Raw genomic sequence first — 16,268 nt, 5'->3', positions numbered from 1 at the left:
CTATCTCTCGGTCTGCCAGATCACAATATTTGGTCATTAGGACTGAGTGTCTATGTAACTGAGGGTGGCAGCCCAGTCGGGAGTCAGCTCGGTCGATGTCTCGAAGCTCAGATTAGATCCGGTTATATATCTTGGAGAATACCCGCATGTTTAGATATGCAGATACCATGGATGTTACCCTTAAAGGCCTCCCAGAGAGTCAACACCATGCCCATATGTAAAGCAAAGTATTCAACAATGACTTCATGTAGCTCAGTGCAATAAACCTGATCATGTAGGGCCTCGCCGGGGAATGAAACATGGATTTCATCAGCAAGTGAATAGCTTCAAACCAGAGTGCAGCGCTTTACTGTTGCGTTTTGTTGATTCAATATTCCAATGATAAAAATTCATGTTTATACAGACTTCACTTGCAGTTTTTAATAAACAATGGCATTTTAAAAACAATAAAACTATTCAACCCAACTGCCATAAAATAATCATGTTATGTAAATATAAAATATAGAATATAAAAAATACAAACTGAATAACATTTATGACATGACCCTACATTCCAATCTAAGGGATCTGCTCATATATACGAACCACATGGCCTTTGGCGTTGTTGTTTATAACATCATCACTACCCCATGATGAAAATGTACATTGAACTAATGTGCCCCATGGTCAACAAAATGTAAGGCTCCCAACATACAGAGTAATCAGATTAAAGAGTCATCTCTTCTTACAGCATGCACAAGGCAACTTTCACAGTGGGAGGGTAGTTTCAACATATTATTGTGTTTTTCCAAAGCTAGAAGCACAGTAATTGAATATTACCTGACATTCGCAATGTCTAGACATGGTTTCTTCATAAACCTTGTAACTCTGCATGCTGAAAGGTGAAAGAATCCCTCCCATGTTTACTGTAGCCAAAATTATTTTCTTGGATGTGTTGCTGAAACGACTTATAATTTCATAATAGCCTCCCTCTTTGGGGAGAGGATGTGGCCTAACGGCTAGGGCAGTCGACTCAAATCTGAGAAACCGGGTTTGAGGCTCGGCAACGACGCTCAACATCCTGTGATTCTGGGCAAATCACTTAACCTCTTGGGTGCCCATGACGAGCTCAGCTCGTCAGGCAGCACGTGGCGCTGTGCTGATGTTGAGCTGAGTTCATCATGACGGTTATGGAACGCCCACACGGGGCTGATTCCCCTGCATTTCTAGGCGTTCCATTGGAACAGGCGTGGTCATGACGAGCTCAGCTCGTCATCAGCACAGCGCCACCGTGCTGCATGACGAGCCGAGCTCGTCATCAGCAACGCAGCGATGAGCGCGGCCCCCCTCCCCCCAGCGCCACTGGGGAATTAGCCCCGTGGCAAAGGGGTTAATCCCCTCATGCCTAACAAAAATGAATGTGTCCTCATGTAACTCAACTGGTGCTCATGTAAAGCGCTGTGAAAAATTCAGGTCAAGTTCACTCTATATAAAACTCCGGGAAAAAACAAAACACATCGTATTTGATCCTTGTGAATGAGTTTTCCTGTGTGTATATTTACACAAGCACACATGCTGCAAAAAAGCATGGAAGCCCTTTTCACATACCTCCAGAAGCTACTTCCTCTTTTTTGTGTTCACTAATTAACCACTATGCATAATAAATCATAAAAGCCATTCCCTTATTTACATCTGCTGGAGATGTCTTACGGTTTATGAACAACTGAAACAGCCTAGATATTTTATGTTGTTTCTCCTATGTGTGATTGCAGGTACATTTTAGGTATGTTAGGTGCAAAGCCCATTCCACCTTCACTGCATTTGTATGATTTGTCTTCTGTATGCCTTCACAGCTGGATGGTTAGGACTGATGCTTGAGCAAATCTCTTTCCACATACACTGCATGTGTGTCTGTTTCTCAATTGTGTGTTAGCTGCTGACCCTTTAGTTGAACGGATTTTCCGAACGTCTTTCAACATTTATTGCATTTGCATGTTTTTTCTTCTGAATGCCATTGCAGAAGGATAGTTAGAACTGATGCTCTGATTAAAGTCCCCCCTGTGTGTTGGATGGTGGCGCTTTGGATGTGTGGATTTACTGAAGCTTTTTCCACATTCACTGCAATTGTATGGTTTTTCTGCTACATGCATTTGCAGATGGATGCTTAGGATTGATGCTTATGTGAAGGAATTTCCACATTCATTCATGTGTATGTTTTTTCCTGTATGCATGTGCTGGTGGATCTTTAAAGTTGATAAATGAGCAAAGCTCATTCCACATTCACTGCATGTGTATGGTTTTTCCCCTGTGTGTGTTCGCTGGTGGCTCTTTAGAAGTGTAGAGATACTAAAGCTCTTTCCACATTCACTCTACTCTACTATGGCTTTTCTCCTGTATGCTTCCGCACATGGGTCCTTAGGTGCCCAGCTTGAGTAAAGCTCTTTCCACATTTACTGCAAGTATATGGTTTTTCTCCTGTATGCCGTCGCAGATGGATGGTTAGGTCTCTTGCATCAGAAAAGCCCTTTCCACATTCACTACATGTGTATGGCTTTTCTCCTGTATGCCTGCGCAGATGGATGGTTAGTGCTGATGCGCAAACAAAGCCCTTTCCACATTCACTGCATGTGTATGCTTTTTCTCCTGTATGCCATTGCAGATGAATTGCTAGGTGTGATGCTTGAGTAAAGCTCTTTCCACATTCAACGCATGTGTGTGGTTTTTCCCCCGTGTGTGTCAGATGGTGGCTCTTTAGATACGTAGATGTACTAAAGCTCTTTCCACATTCACTGCATGTGTATGGTTTTTCTCCTGTATGCCCGCGCAGATGGATGGTTAGTGCTGATGCACGAATAAAGCTCTTTCCACACTCACTGCACGTGTATGGTTTTTCCCCCGTGTGTGTCAGCTGGTGTCTCTTTAGAGTCGCAGATATGCCAAAGCTCTTTCCACATTCACTGCATGTGTATGGTTTTTCTCCTGTATGCCTGCGCAGATGGATGGTTAAGTCTGATGCACAAATAAAGCTCTTTCCACATTCACTGCACCTGTATGGTTTTTCCCCCGTGTGTGTCAGATGGTGTCTCTTTAGTTTCGTAGATTCCCTAAAGCTTTTTCCACATTCACTACAAGTGTAAGGTGTTTCCCCTGTATGCATACGCTGGTGTTCCTTTAAAGTTGATAAACGAGTAAAGCTCTTTCCACATTCGCTGCAAGTGTAAGGTTTTTCCCCTGTGTGCATACACTGGTGTTTCTTTAAACTTGATAATAAAGCAAAGCTCTTTCCACATTCGCTGCAAGTGCATGACTTTTCTCCTGTATGTGTTAGGTGGTGGCTCTTTAGATTTGAGGATGTACTAAAGCTCTTTCCACATTCTTGGCATGTGTATAGCTTTTCCCCTGTGTGTGCCTTTTCCCCTGTGTGTGTTAGATGGTGTCTCTTTAGATATGTAGATCTACTAAAGCTCTTTCCACATTCCCCGCATGTGTATAGTTTTTCCCCCGTGTGTGTCAGATGGTGTCTCTTTAGAGTCGCAAATCTACTAAAGTTCTTTCCACATTCACAGCACGTGTATGTTTTTTTCCCTGTGTGTGTCAGATGGTGTCTCTTTAGTTGCTTAGCTTCCCTAAAGTTCTTTCCACATTCACTACAAGTGTAAGGTGTTTCCCCTGTATGCATACGCTGGTGACTCTTTACAGTTGATAAATGAGTAAAGCTCTTTCCACATTCGCTGCAAGTATAAGGTTTTTCTTCTGTATGTGTTAGGTGGTGGCTCTTTAAATTTGCAGATGTACTAAAACTCTTTCCACATTCTTGGCATGTGTAAGGTTTTTCTCCTGTATGCTGTCGCAGATGAATGGTTAGATCAAATGCTTTAGTAAAGCCTTTTTCACATTCACTGCATGTGTATGGTTTTACCCCTATTTGCTTTCCCTGATGGACATTTAGTTTTAATAAATCAGTAAAGTGTTTGCTACATTCCCTGCAAGGATATGCTTTTTCCCCAGTGTGTGATTGCTGATGGATCTTTAGTTTTCCTGAGAAAGTAAAGCTCTTTCCACATTCACCACAGGTGTAGAGTTTTTCTGTGTGCATTTGTTCATGGATCTTAAGGTTTGCTGAGAGAGTAAAGCTCTTTCCATTGTCACTGCCCGTGTCTGTGTGTTCTACTGTATGTGTTTGATATTTGCCCCACAGAGCCGATGACTCATTATAAGCCATTTCACATTCATTAAACCTAAATAAGCTTTCTGTTTGGCTGTTAGTGGTGGCAGTGTAGGGATTAGAAGTTATTAAAACTCTTCTCACACACACAGAACCTTTATGGTATTTCTTTTGTTTTTGTTTGTTAATGAACTCTTAGTTGAGATGGCCGAGGAACCCTATTGCCACATTCAATGTATCCTCATGCGTTCCTATGTGCATGGTTGGTGATGCTACTGCAGTAATGAGAAGCCCAAGCTTGTCTTACGTTGTGTGTATGGTGTTTTCTTTGGGGTTTAGAGTCTAAGCGTCGGTTATATTTTGGCATAAATCATGTTAATGTGTTTGCTGACTGATCATTGTGGTTCCTGAATCACTTACTATATTTTAATCTTCACTAGGTTTTTGCAGTAGATATGTTCTTGTAGGACTGGTAACATATGTATGATATTTCAATCAGGAGCTGTGTTTTCAACCTGCGTTACAAACTTTCTAGAAGGTGTGCAAAGAATAAACCTCACAGCATATCTAAATAGTCTGTTTCTTGGACAATATTTATGAAATACACACAAAGAACAAAACTCAATACCAAGTCGTTATGCTCTAGAATAATGTTCTGCATTGCAAGTAGCCAAACACTTCTTTCTTTTAACTTTCAGATGTCTGCTTCACGATTCAGGTTTTCTATACCAATGTTTTGTGTACCTCTTTCTAGGGATTGTAAGGTCCAGCCAAAAAAGCGATTATGATGGAATAACACCATAGTATAGATATTGTCATATTAGAGAGGCGAGCACTTTTTATAACTACCTGATCATTATCTAAGATAAAGGGAGGTATCTAGCATGTTTATATTTTGGATGTGTTCTGGCAGTGTAATTTTTGTGATTTTACTTTATTTGGATGTTTTGTGACCCGCAGCATAGATGCCCTCAGCCTCTTGATGCCGCCGGATTGCACTTGATGTCCCTGCAGGATACGTCTGTTCATGTACGAGATTCTCTGTCTCCTACTGAGTTGTTCTATTTTGAATTACTGTTTGGCATCATTTCTGGTTCTTCTCGAGTGTCAGATAGCTTTCCAGTATTGTCATGTTTTCTTCAATACTCTTCAGGAAGTTCAGGAATCTCCGCTCTGTGGATACAAAAATACCTGTAATGTCGTAAACTATAAGCAGCAAAGTGTCTGAAGAAATGTTAAAATTTGCTTTTTAAATCTAACACTTGAATATATTTTAGCCACCGGTAATTACTCTAGGCTGCTATGCAGTACATGTTTTTAGCTCACTGTGCCACTATCCACAATATTCATTCTTATGGAAATCGGCATTCATTGATCATGCGGCAAGAAAATAAGAACAGCCCAATTTGGGGAGAGGATGTAGCCTTACGGCTAGAGAGGTCAACCTCGAAGCTGGGGAACCATGTTCGAGTCTCAGCAACAACGCTCAACATCCTGCGATTCTGGGCAAATCACTTAATCTACCCATGCCTACCAAAAATGAATATGTCCATCTGTAACGAAACTGGTGCTCCTGTAAAGCGCTCGGATACCGGATATCTTCGGGTATAATTTGCGCTATATAACTCTAAAAAACATTAAAAAAAATATGTACCAGAGTCCACATTCATTTGAATAGTAACATATGCAACACCACATAATGGTGTTGACCTCACCCTTGGTCAGTGAGTTGTGGCTTAAGTCCTATGCCACAGCAAGACAATTAATTAATACATTTCACTTCATCATGTTCGTAGCTTAGGAAATAATAATGCTACAATGGAAATAAAAACACAACTGAATCATTTTCAGGACAAAAAACGAATCCTTGAGGGAAAATGAGAATAGGGTGGCATGTCAAAGTGTATGATGTCTGTAAATTCACTGACAAAAAGAGCGGCCAAGCAATGTCTATATGATCCCAAAGCGCGATTAGAGGGTCTGCCACATTTCAGTGTATTGCTGCTTCAGCTGCATGCATAGAGAATGGTCATGTGTTAAATAATGGCGGGTTTATTAGGTTCAACACAAACAGTTTAGAGGGAGGGCAGTTCTTAGTGTTTGCAACCTTACCGTAAGTAATTAAGTTCTTTTAACACTGTCCACAATCTCAAACAAACTGCTGTCAACCATATGAGGAGCCATTAGATTTCGATGCGATACATATGATGCACAGATCAATCAGGAAGCAACCAAATCTGCTTATCAGTTCCAAGTAAAATGTGCAAGACTAACTGAAGCTGACTTGAACAAGACTTATGCACAAGTTAAAACAAATTCTGGAAGTGCCAGATTTAAAATGACACAGAGTATACTCGGCTCCCAAGTAGCTACATGAGATAGGTTTGTACCAGGTATGGAAATCGCAGAGCAGATTTTTATCCACATATTGCAGTCCAGCTCAGTGCTAGCACTCTACTGTGAGATAACAGTAAACTAATTGAAAGGTGTTTGAAGAGACAACAATTTCTGTTTTTACCCTGCCATCAGGTAGGAGAAGAATAGCCATGCACTGGTTAGACTGATCAGGCTCAGCAAGTGGCTTAAAGCTGCTGGTCACTGGAATGTTGCTGAACACATTCACATGCAGCACACAGGAAATGACCGTAAACTTAATGAGCACCTGGGAAGATGATACAAAATACTGTCTTAGGTGATGTATGTCTAAGAAATGTTGCCTTCCTGAAACACAACATAGCCTAGTTTTATACCTGACAGTCTCTCTTTGGAGTACCCTTTTAAACAATTTGTGTAACTGATTTAGAACTATTACACTTTTTTTAGGCTGTAATTGATGACTTGTTGGTTTGGTAGATCACCCACTCAATACTATATTTGATGCTTGTATTCAATTCAATTCAATTTTATTTATTATGATTTTGGCTCTCAAAGAGGGCCACATAAAATATACAAGATATAACACACAACAGTTTCAGCGCGACCATTACATTGCTCAAAGAAGAGTACAAAAAAATATCCACAGATAAATACGGAACTGACATATGAATCAAAAAAACTACACAAATCGGACAGTCAAGGTACATCTCCATAGACATATTAATAAATAGCTAAAAACCCTTTAAAGAAGTTAAAAATATAAGAACAGAACATTTCATTCGGGGGGGAATAAAGTGCAAGCAGGAAATCGTTCAAAGTGACAATGCCAAGATTCAAACAGATTACTTTTATCCATCTACATCGTAATTTACGAAGCGCCGGGCAGACCAGCAACACATGCATACAGTCCTGGATATTTACTTTACAAAAATTACACAGAGGAGAGGAGCCATTCCATTTAGATAACAGTCGGTTTAACGGTAATAAATCATAGCGTAAAAGAAACCAAAATCTACGGATACCATGTGGTAGGTTCCATCTTACATAGGGCTGAGGGAGTTTCCACAGATAGGAATCAAGGAGATGTTCTACCTTTCTTTTTCCACAAATTACTTTTTTATCCGTCTGGAAACACAAGTCCCATGAAGCTGCTTTTAAGACTAATTTTAACTGTAAAGAAGAATACAAAAACAAAGCAGATTCATCTAATTTGAGGAGGATTACAGCTTTTCGAAAATTACGCACAAGTTGAGAAAACTCATTGAAATTACCCAGTAATTCACTTTTGAGGATAGCTCTCATTGTCCCTACCTTAGCTCTTGCAAGGCAGGCCACCCATCTAACAAGGGCAGATAGTCCCTGTACCCAGGTACTCCTGAGTCCAAAATCCAGCCTGCAGGCCGCTAAGGGACACGCGTTGTTTAGGGAGGAGAGAGATCTTAGAAGTTTACCCTCTATCTTATGGCAAAAGTCCCACTTTTTCATATCGATAAGTTCAATACCATACAGTATTGTAGCGGGGATTTTTGATCTGTACACTTCCAATAAAATCGGAAAGTGCCGTTTCCCCGTTGCATGGTAAAGAGAGCTTAGACCTTTGCCATGGGCAATAGCTTTGCGTGTGCAATGTTCTATGTGGAGTTTCTCACTCAAGTTAGCCATGATAATTTTCCCCAAAAAAGTATAGGACTTTACCACCTCAAGTTTTTGGCCTCCTAAAAACCAACCAAAATCAACGGAGCGGCACTTCTTCTTACCAGCTATACACATAACTTTACTTTTAGTGATGTTGATCTTCATCTGATGCGCCACCGCAAACATATGGAGCGCATTTAGCCGATCTGCCAGTCCTTTGGGGGATAAATCTAAAATGAGGACATCGTCGGCGTACATCAGGCAAAATATAGGGGACCCCCCGAGCACCGGGGCAATGCCTATACTAGAGGAAAGGGCTGCAGGTAGGTCTACCGTATACAGAGAAAACAAAAGGGGGGCCAACAAACAACCTTGCTTAAGGCCATTCAGTGATGGAATTATATCTGAAAGACCCCTTTCGCCTCCCATCAACACCCTGCACCAGGTCTCTGTATGTAGAGCCTGCACCAGCTCCAATAGGTGGGATGGCAGACCAAGCGCTGACAATTTTCTCCACAGCGTTCCACGATCCACTTTATCGAACGCTGTGGAGAAATCGATAAAGGCAGCATACACCACCCCACCTCTCACCTGAACATACTTATCCGTGACCACATGCAGGGCAGTAAGGTTGTCTAACGTACCGTGGTCCCTACGGAATCCAGTCTGTTCTAGCGGCAGAATATTATTCTCCTCGACCCAATCGGAGAGGGCTTTTAGTAAACATTTAGCGAACACTTTTCCGATGGAGTCGAGGAGAGCAATAAGCCGATAATTACTGGGGCTATCCCTAACTCCCTTCTTAAAAATAGGGACCAAGATACTACCCCTCCATGAATCAGGGACTGTTTTTGTCATAAAGCATGCTTTAAACAGGGGAAACAGGATTTTACTCCACCTTACAGGATCAGAATTCAGAACCGTCATGGGGAGTTCATCGGGCCCCATTGCCCCAGAGGCCCGCATGTTTCTTATCGCCATCTCGATTTCCTTCTCATCGGGGTAGTTAATGAGCCCCAAGGGAGTAGCACTATTGTCATTATCTTTGCCTAAACGACCACTGGTGTTAATATTATTACTTGAAAACCCATTCCCAGCATAGAGTTCCTGAATATAAGATATCCAGTCCTCTTCCGCTATAGGGATAGGCGAGGGTCCAAGTCTAGACCCACACCCTTTACCAATTATTGTCCAAAAATCTCTAATCCTGCCATGGACCACCGATTCCCTCAAATCAATCCATGCATTATCCTCCCTTTCTTTTTTTAATTTTAATTGGACTCTGCTTCTCTTTCTTTTTAACCTTGATATTTCTTTACCCCGATCGATAACCCTATCAAGATATTGTTTGCGAACCAGTTTGTTTATTTCCTTATTCAGGCAATGCAGTATACTCGGGACCGCTGCCCTATTTCTTGGTCGGAAATTTTTTTTGGCATAAGAAGTGATATTACCAACAAATTCTTCAAAGTATGCTATTTCATTCCCATGCCACGTATTTAAAACTAATAGGGTCTCGTCTAAAAAATCCTGTACCCCATTAATGGCCTTGGGATTCCAATAGCACCTCCCCGAGGTGGCATGAAAAGCGACGTCACTACCCTTAAAAGACCAAGGTGCCATTGTCAAAGGCTGTAAGGAGAGAGTAACAAGCAATATACTATGGTCGCTCAACGGAGTAGATATTATCTTAATATCCTGAACAAGGGGAAACAAACCGTAGTCTGAGATAACATAGTCCAATATAGAGGTCCCAAACGGAGACTTGTGAGTGAATTTTGCAGGCACATCAGATGGAAATCTCCCATTTAATATCAGTCCATCGACGGCCTCTAATTCATTTAGTAGGATCTTCCCTCTTTTATTTGTCACTAGTTTATCAGGGAAGAGTGCCTGTGGAACAAAATACGCCTCTTCTTTAGGTTTATTCCTAAATAAATTCAGGCTAAAATTAGATATTTTACAATTCAGGTCTCCTACCAACAGAATGAACGGGGGGGATGGGACATTTTTAATTAGGTCAATATAACGAAATACCTGCTTTAAAAGCGCATTAAAACACTCTTCCGGAGGAATATAGACATTCAAAATTACCACAGGGGATTTTATCCCATTATAAAACAAATTGTCAATGGTTATAGCATGGAACAATTTGCTAGGATCCATGTAATGACTAAATTTCCACTGTATTTTATTAGATAATAGGCAAGCAATCCCGCCCCTGGCATGGCCTTTCTTAGAGGGAACGGCGGGAACTTCCAGAACATAGTAATCCTTGGAAACCTTCAGCATATCAATACACCACGTCTCCTGCAGGCAAATCACATTTGCTCCTAGAGAGAAAAGCAACTCAAACTTCTCAGGGCTACTGTGAATCCCTGCGGTATTCCAGGAGATAATATTTAGTGGGGTGTTAAAGGTGCTGAAACAATCTTGGATCATCTTTAAATTTAGTAGATAAGGCACTTTGGAGCCAGTTCCACTGGTTATTATCATCTTCCAGTGAGGGGTTCAGAGTCAGCGGAAGAGGCTTCACTTGTGATACCAATCGTTTTCCCTTTGCTACCCAAATCTTTAGGTCCCTAAGAGGGGAGGCTACCACATTGTGTCCCTCCCTTCTGGGTACCTCCCCAAACTCCAAGATTTTATTTCCAGGGTTAAAGATCGGGAGGATATCAATGCCTATACGTTGGAAGTTTTCAGCTTGCTGAAGTATCAAATTTACAATAATAGGAGAATAAAATTTCACCCTTATACTTCTTACATTGGCTTCACCAAACAGGGAGACTAATTCAATATCCCTAGTTTGGATATGATGTAAACTATTAATTTCACTAAAGCGCTTAAGAAGCCAAGCTCTGTTTAAAGGCAGGTCAACGTCGAATAAGGGTAGAAAGTCTAACACAAGAGTTTCAAGTGGGATGTTTAGAGTTGTTAAAGAGCGATCCGGGAAATGGCAATCTCCATCCCCCGAAACTACACAGAACGGAGAGGCCAAAGGGTTAAGGGCCCCAGGTGGCTTTTGTATAGCTCCTTCAGTCATTGGTGGTTGAGACTGACTGGTAAGGAGGCCCCCCCTTTGAGAGGTAGTTTCCAGGGGCATTGGGGGACACACATCACTTTCTACCTTGAAAAAGGTACTAATGGGTATATTTTGTTCAGTATCAATCTCTGCCTTTCCAGAAGTAGAAGATAGCTCCAAATCAATCACTTCATTCTCCAGTGCAGAGACCGGGTTTTGAAAAATTATCCGGCGCTGCCTTTTCTTCCTATATTTACGAGTTGGTTTCCTTTTATTCCCCTTGTTGCTTCTGGATTTCACATTTTTTGCCTTAGCCTCGTTTTTAACCTCGGGAGAGTTTATTTTATTTTCCGACATGAAGATGGGAAAAAGGTCTTGAGCCACTTTAGGTTCAGAAATGGATTTGTTTTCCTCCGTTATTACTAAAATTGAGTCATTTATACAGTTAGGCACTGCCGTTAAGGATGAAGCCGCCGTATGTGGCATCAAAACCGATGTCCCAGCTTTCGTGTCAAGCTCTACTAAAGCCACGTTTCCTTCCCCCCCAGTCCGACCCTGTTCGGTCATGGGGGGCACATTCCCAGAAACCGATGACTTTTGTAGCAGAGTCTTCAATATTTGGGTAACGGATTCCAAAATACAATCCGAGTTGCCAACAAATTTCCCCAAAAGAGTTAGAATAGAGGCTAGTAATTGTTCCAACGCAACCATGGACTCAGAGATGGGTTTTTCACAAGCTTCCAATGGACGGCAGATGCCAGAAAGATTAAGGCCAGGGGTCCCGGAAGTGACTAACAGGTCAGACATATCCTGAGCATTCAGTGAGGGGGTACTACTATACAGCATTAGACCAGATGGGGTAGCCCCCCCAGAGGATTTATTAGGGACCAGGGACCCCCTATTCTCTATATCTACATACCGGCCACAAAGTTCATGATCAATAAGTAATACTGATAGCTCACCATCCAGCTTATCCTTCGACGTGGTTTGAGACATAGGAGGAAGATTCATAGATTCCCTCTCATGTACTGATAAATTGACTTTACTTTCCCCATTCCCTTCAAGGAGAACAGGGGAAGAAGGCACCACGGGCACAGGAATTTGTAGTGCAAGCTGCGACGAAGAGGTCTCCAGGCATGCACTAGGTTGCATCGGAACCTCCTGAGATGGGGTGCCGGAATCTTTTTTAGGAGGTAAATTAGCGTTCTTAGGGGAGGGCAGAGCCCAAAGTTCATACAGATGGCATTGACCCTTAAGGGGGGGATTATTTACTGATTTATTTCTTGTGCGACTAGTTTCCTTATTCGCACTAGGCATACCACCCACTGCCCTACCAGAACGAAGTATCTTAGACATATTAACAACAGTGTGGCCAGGAGATTTCAGTAGCAACAATAAATTACCTCCGGATGAATGAATAAAATGTAACAATGTACCACAATAATAATAAATGTCCTGGAGATGCAACAAAGGCCGCCCGAAGATAAAGTCAATGGAGGAAGACTTGCAATGACGTCTTCCGCATATGGTCCGGCGTATTTCTGGTGGAAAAAGTATCAATCACATTTAGGGCGTGAAGTAAACGGTGAAAATAACCGGGCCCAGCCCAGCCTACCTCGGCCACTGAGGGCCACAGAGGGCCCGCCCTTGTCCCGGGCTTCTCCCGGGCGCTACCCGCGCGCTCCCGCGCAGCGGGAATCAAAGATTCAATTTATAGACTGACCTTAGGGGGGGGCGTGGCCTTGAGGGAGAGCGTCACCAGGTGTGTTCGGTGAGGCAGCTGCTGGGACTCTTGGGAGTTGGAGTCCAGCAGTCTGCGCGCTCGCAGCCCTGAGTGCCTCAAGCCCTTACTTCAGATGGCGATTCCAGCAAAGAGCTGCTCCAGATGAAGCGGGACCCGCGGAGCGGGTCCGGCGAAAAGTAGCGCTTTCTGATGCGCTTTAGCAGGAACTCAGAGCGCTATCACAGTCCTCCAGCACTAAACACAGGAACAGCACGACAGGCAAAGGGTGCAGCAAGGTATCCACAGGTGTTTGAGGATCCGGCTCCTTTTGCAGGGAAGAAGGGGGCGTGGCCTTGAGGGAGAGCGTCACCAGGTGTGTTCGGTGAGGCAGCTGCTGGGACTCTTGGGAGTTGGAGTCCAGCAGTCTGCGCGCTCGCAGCCCTGAGTGCCTCAAGCCCTTACTTCAGATGGCGATTCCAGCAAAGAGCTGCTCCAGATGAAGCGAGACCCGCGGAGCGGGTCCGGCGAAAAGAAGCGCTTTCTGATGCGCTTTAGCAGGAACTCAGAGCGCTATCACAGTCCTCCAGCGCTAAACACAGGAACAGCACGACAGGCAAAGGGTGCAGCAAGGTATCCGCTGGTGTTTGAGGATGCTTGTAGTTCAAGATTATTAAAACACAATACAGAAAAATAAATCTGTCAATGCACCTGAAAACAGGAGCTCAGAAATCATCAAACAATACTCAAAATACTTATAGAAATGTCTAGTACTTTAAGAAAACTGAGCACCTTCTAACGTGCATTCAGTGCAACTAAAACTATCAACTAGAAAATGTATTGCTAACTACAGGCTTCTCTCAATCCAACCTACAACTACTCACAAAAACAGCAGCAGATAGTGACGGAAGGTATGAATCTATGAAACAACAATGACACCACAGACACTGAGCACTATACAAGACCAAAGGGAAGAATACTACAGTGGAAGGGCAACTTGAAGACCCAGCAGCACAGACACAACCATCTCCAAACACAAACAAAACATATCCTAAAATGTATGGCCTCATGTGAGGTTCAAGATGCAAGCCTCCAAGACGTGTGGAGAGGGTGTAGCCTTACAGCTAGAGCGGTGGACCTCGAAGCTGGGGAACCGGCTTAGTGTCTCGGCAATGACGCTCAACATCCTGCGATTCTCAGCAGATCACTTATTCTCCCCGTGCCTAACAAAGAAATGAGTGTTTCCATCTGTAACAAAACTGGTGCTCATGTAATGCGCTGTGATACCTGATGTGTCGGGTCTAGTTTGCGCTATATATAACTATTAAATAAAAAATAAAAAAAGTGTGTGATAAATTGCAACAGCTCAGATGGTGGGAAACAGTGCTTTAGGGTCACAATAACTTTGACCCAGAAACATAAAAAGGAAAAGCAAAAATAGCAGTATTGTAATGAGTATCGAGTGGCAGAAGCTGTTTTAAGGTTAGAATGCAAGATTGCTCAACTGGGAAACAATGCAACCACACATTCATTATACTCTGGATTAAAAGACATTTTAAGTGTTTTAGGTCACACGATACAAACACTTTAAAAACGTATTATACCCATCATGTGCTAGCCTTTGTTATGATATGCCCAGAATTCCCTGATCCTGGTCATACGGCAGTCATTATCAAGATGTGTCCAACCACTGCATCAAACTGCTGGAGTGTGGAGTTATTTTAACAAAAAACCCACCCAAAGGGCAAAATGCGAATTAAATCTACCTGGCCAATAAAGAATTTCACTTTTCAAATCTACTTCCTAAATTAATTTTATGTTTGAGCAAAAAAGGCATTAATAGATATCTATTTTGTTTTATCAGAACTAGCACAATTTAAATGCTTTGCAACAATGCTTAACTCATATATTTTGTAATAGAAAGTGGTATTATTCTTGTTTGCACAAAATATACTAACACATAATGTAAATGCTGTGTAATAGGTAATTTCAGGTAGCTTGGTAATCACTGTACACCAAGCAAGAAGATGCCCATTTAATCGGACAAGCTGCTCTGAAACTTATGTAATTTACAGCTCCTGTATCAACAGAGAGGGGCACTCCTTGACCGTATGTGCACAGCAACCATTGTCCTTATACCCAAGGTTGGGAAGCCTGCAGACAGGTGGGTCTCCTACAGGCTGATATCTCTGCTCAATTTGGACAACAAATTACTGGCAAACTGATTGAGAGGGGTAATCTTGGATTTGAAACACTCAGACTAGAATCAGTTTATGCCACATAGATCAATCACATTGAACATTGCCACAGCAGAAGGAATTAGGGCCCTGTTGGCAGTAGCCTCACTAAACACCAATAAGGGTTTGATTCAGTGAAATGGCCCTTCTTTGTTGGCATTATGAGCAAGATGGGCTTTGGTTCCAGCTTCTTGAAATGAGGGCGATTGCTCTATAGAACTGGTACCCAGTACAGACCACAATGCATTCACTGGCGGTCCGCGGACCTTGCCTTGCAGTTTCCACTGCCGCCAGTAAACACAGAAGAAGACTGCAGGAGCATAAGTAGTGAATATTTATCAATTAGGTATTCACTATGTATGCTCATGCGGCCATCTCCTGTGTTTACTGCTGGTCTCTGTGACGTCAGGGTACCTTCAGAAAGCTTCCCAAAAGGCCCTTTAAAAGTCATATGTAAGCGCTTTCCCAGCTCACTTTTAAGAGGGTATTTGGGAAGCTTCCAGTTTGGACAGAGACCGATAGAGACACAGAGACCGATAGAGACACGGAGACTGATAGAGGCGACAGATCGAGACACAGAGACCGATAGAGGCGACAGATCGAGACACAGAAACCGATAGAGGCGACAGATCGAGACACAGAAACCGATAGAGGCGACAGATCGAGACACAGAAACCGATAGAGGCAACAGTAGAGGCAGAGAGACAGACACAGACAGAGAGAGGGAGACAGAAAGAAACAGACAGGGACAGACACAGACAGAGAGAGGGAGACAGAAAGAAACAGACAGGGACATACACAGACAGAGAGAGGGAGACAGAAAGAAACAGACAGGGACATACACAGACAGAGAGAGGGAGACAGAAAGAAACAGACAGGGACAGACACAGACAGAGAGAGGGAGACAGAAAGAGACAGACACAGACAGAGAGAGGGAGACAGAAAGAGACAGACACAGACAGAGAGAGGGAGACACAGAAAGAGACAGAGAGGGAGACAGAAAGAGACAGACACAGACAGAGAGAGGGAGACAGAAAGAGACAGAGAGAGGGAGACAGACAGGGACAGACAGAGATAGAGACAGAGAGACAGAGAGACAGAGAGACAGGGAGACAGGGAGACAGGGAGACAGAG

General features: G+C 42.8%; 1 protein-coding gene across 1 annotated transcript in view; it reads right to left on the bottom strand.

Annotated features, from left to right (window-relative positions):
* Positions 1 to 411: 411 nt before the first annotated feature.
* The window catches only part of LOC147700359 (uncharacterized), a 50,239-nt gene continuing 34,382 nt past the window's right edge, over positions 412 to 16,268 (bottom strand). The window contains exon 5 of the mRNA XM_086935729.1: positions 412 to 5,317. Within this exon, the coding sequence (XP_086791855.1) occupies positions 2,357 to 4,201 (1,845 nt within the window). The 5' untranslated portion in view covers positions 4,202 to 5,317 and the 3' untranslated portion in view covers positions 412 to 2,356. The remainder of the gene's footprint in view (positions 5,318 to 16,268) is intronic.

This window comes from Lissotriton vulgaris, chromosome 8, assembly GCF_964263255.1.
Source record: "Lissotriton vulgaris chromosome 8, aLisVul1.2, whole genome shotgun sequence".
Lineage (NCBI taxonomy): Eukaryota > Metazoa > Chordata > Amphibia > Caudata > Salamandridae > Lissotriton > Lissotriton vulgaris.
Note: the sequence above shows the minus strand (reverse complement) of the source record. Positions and strands in the feature narration are given on the sequence as shown.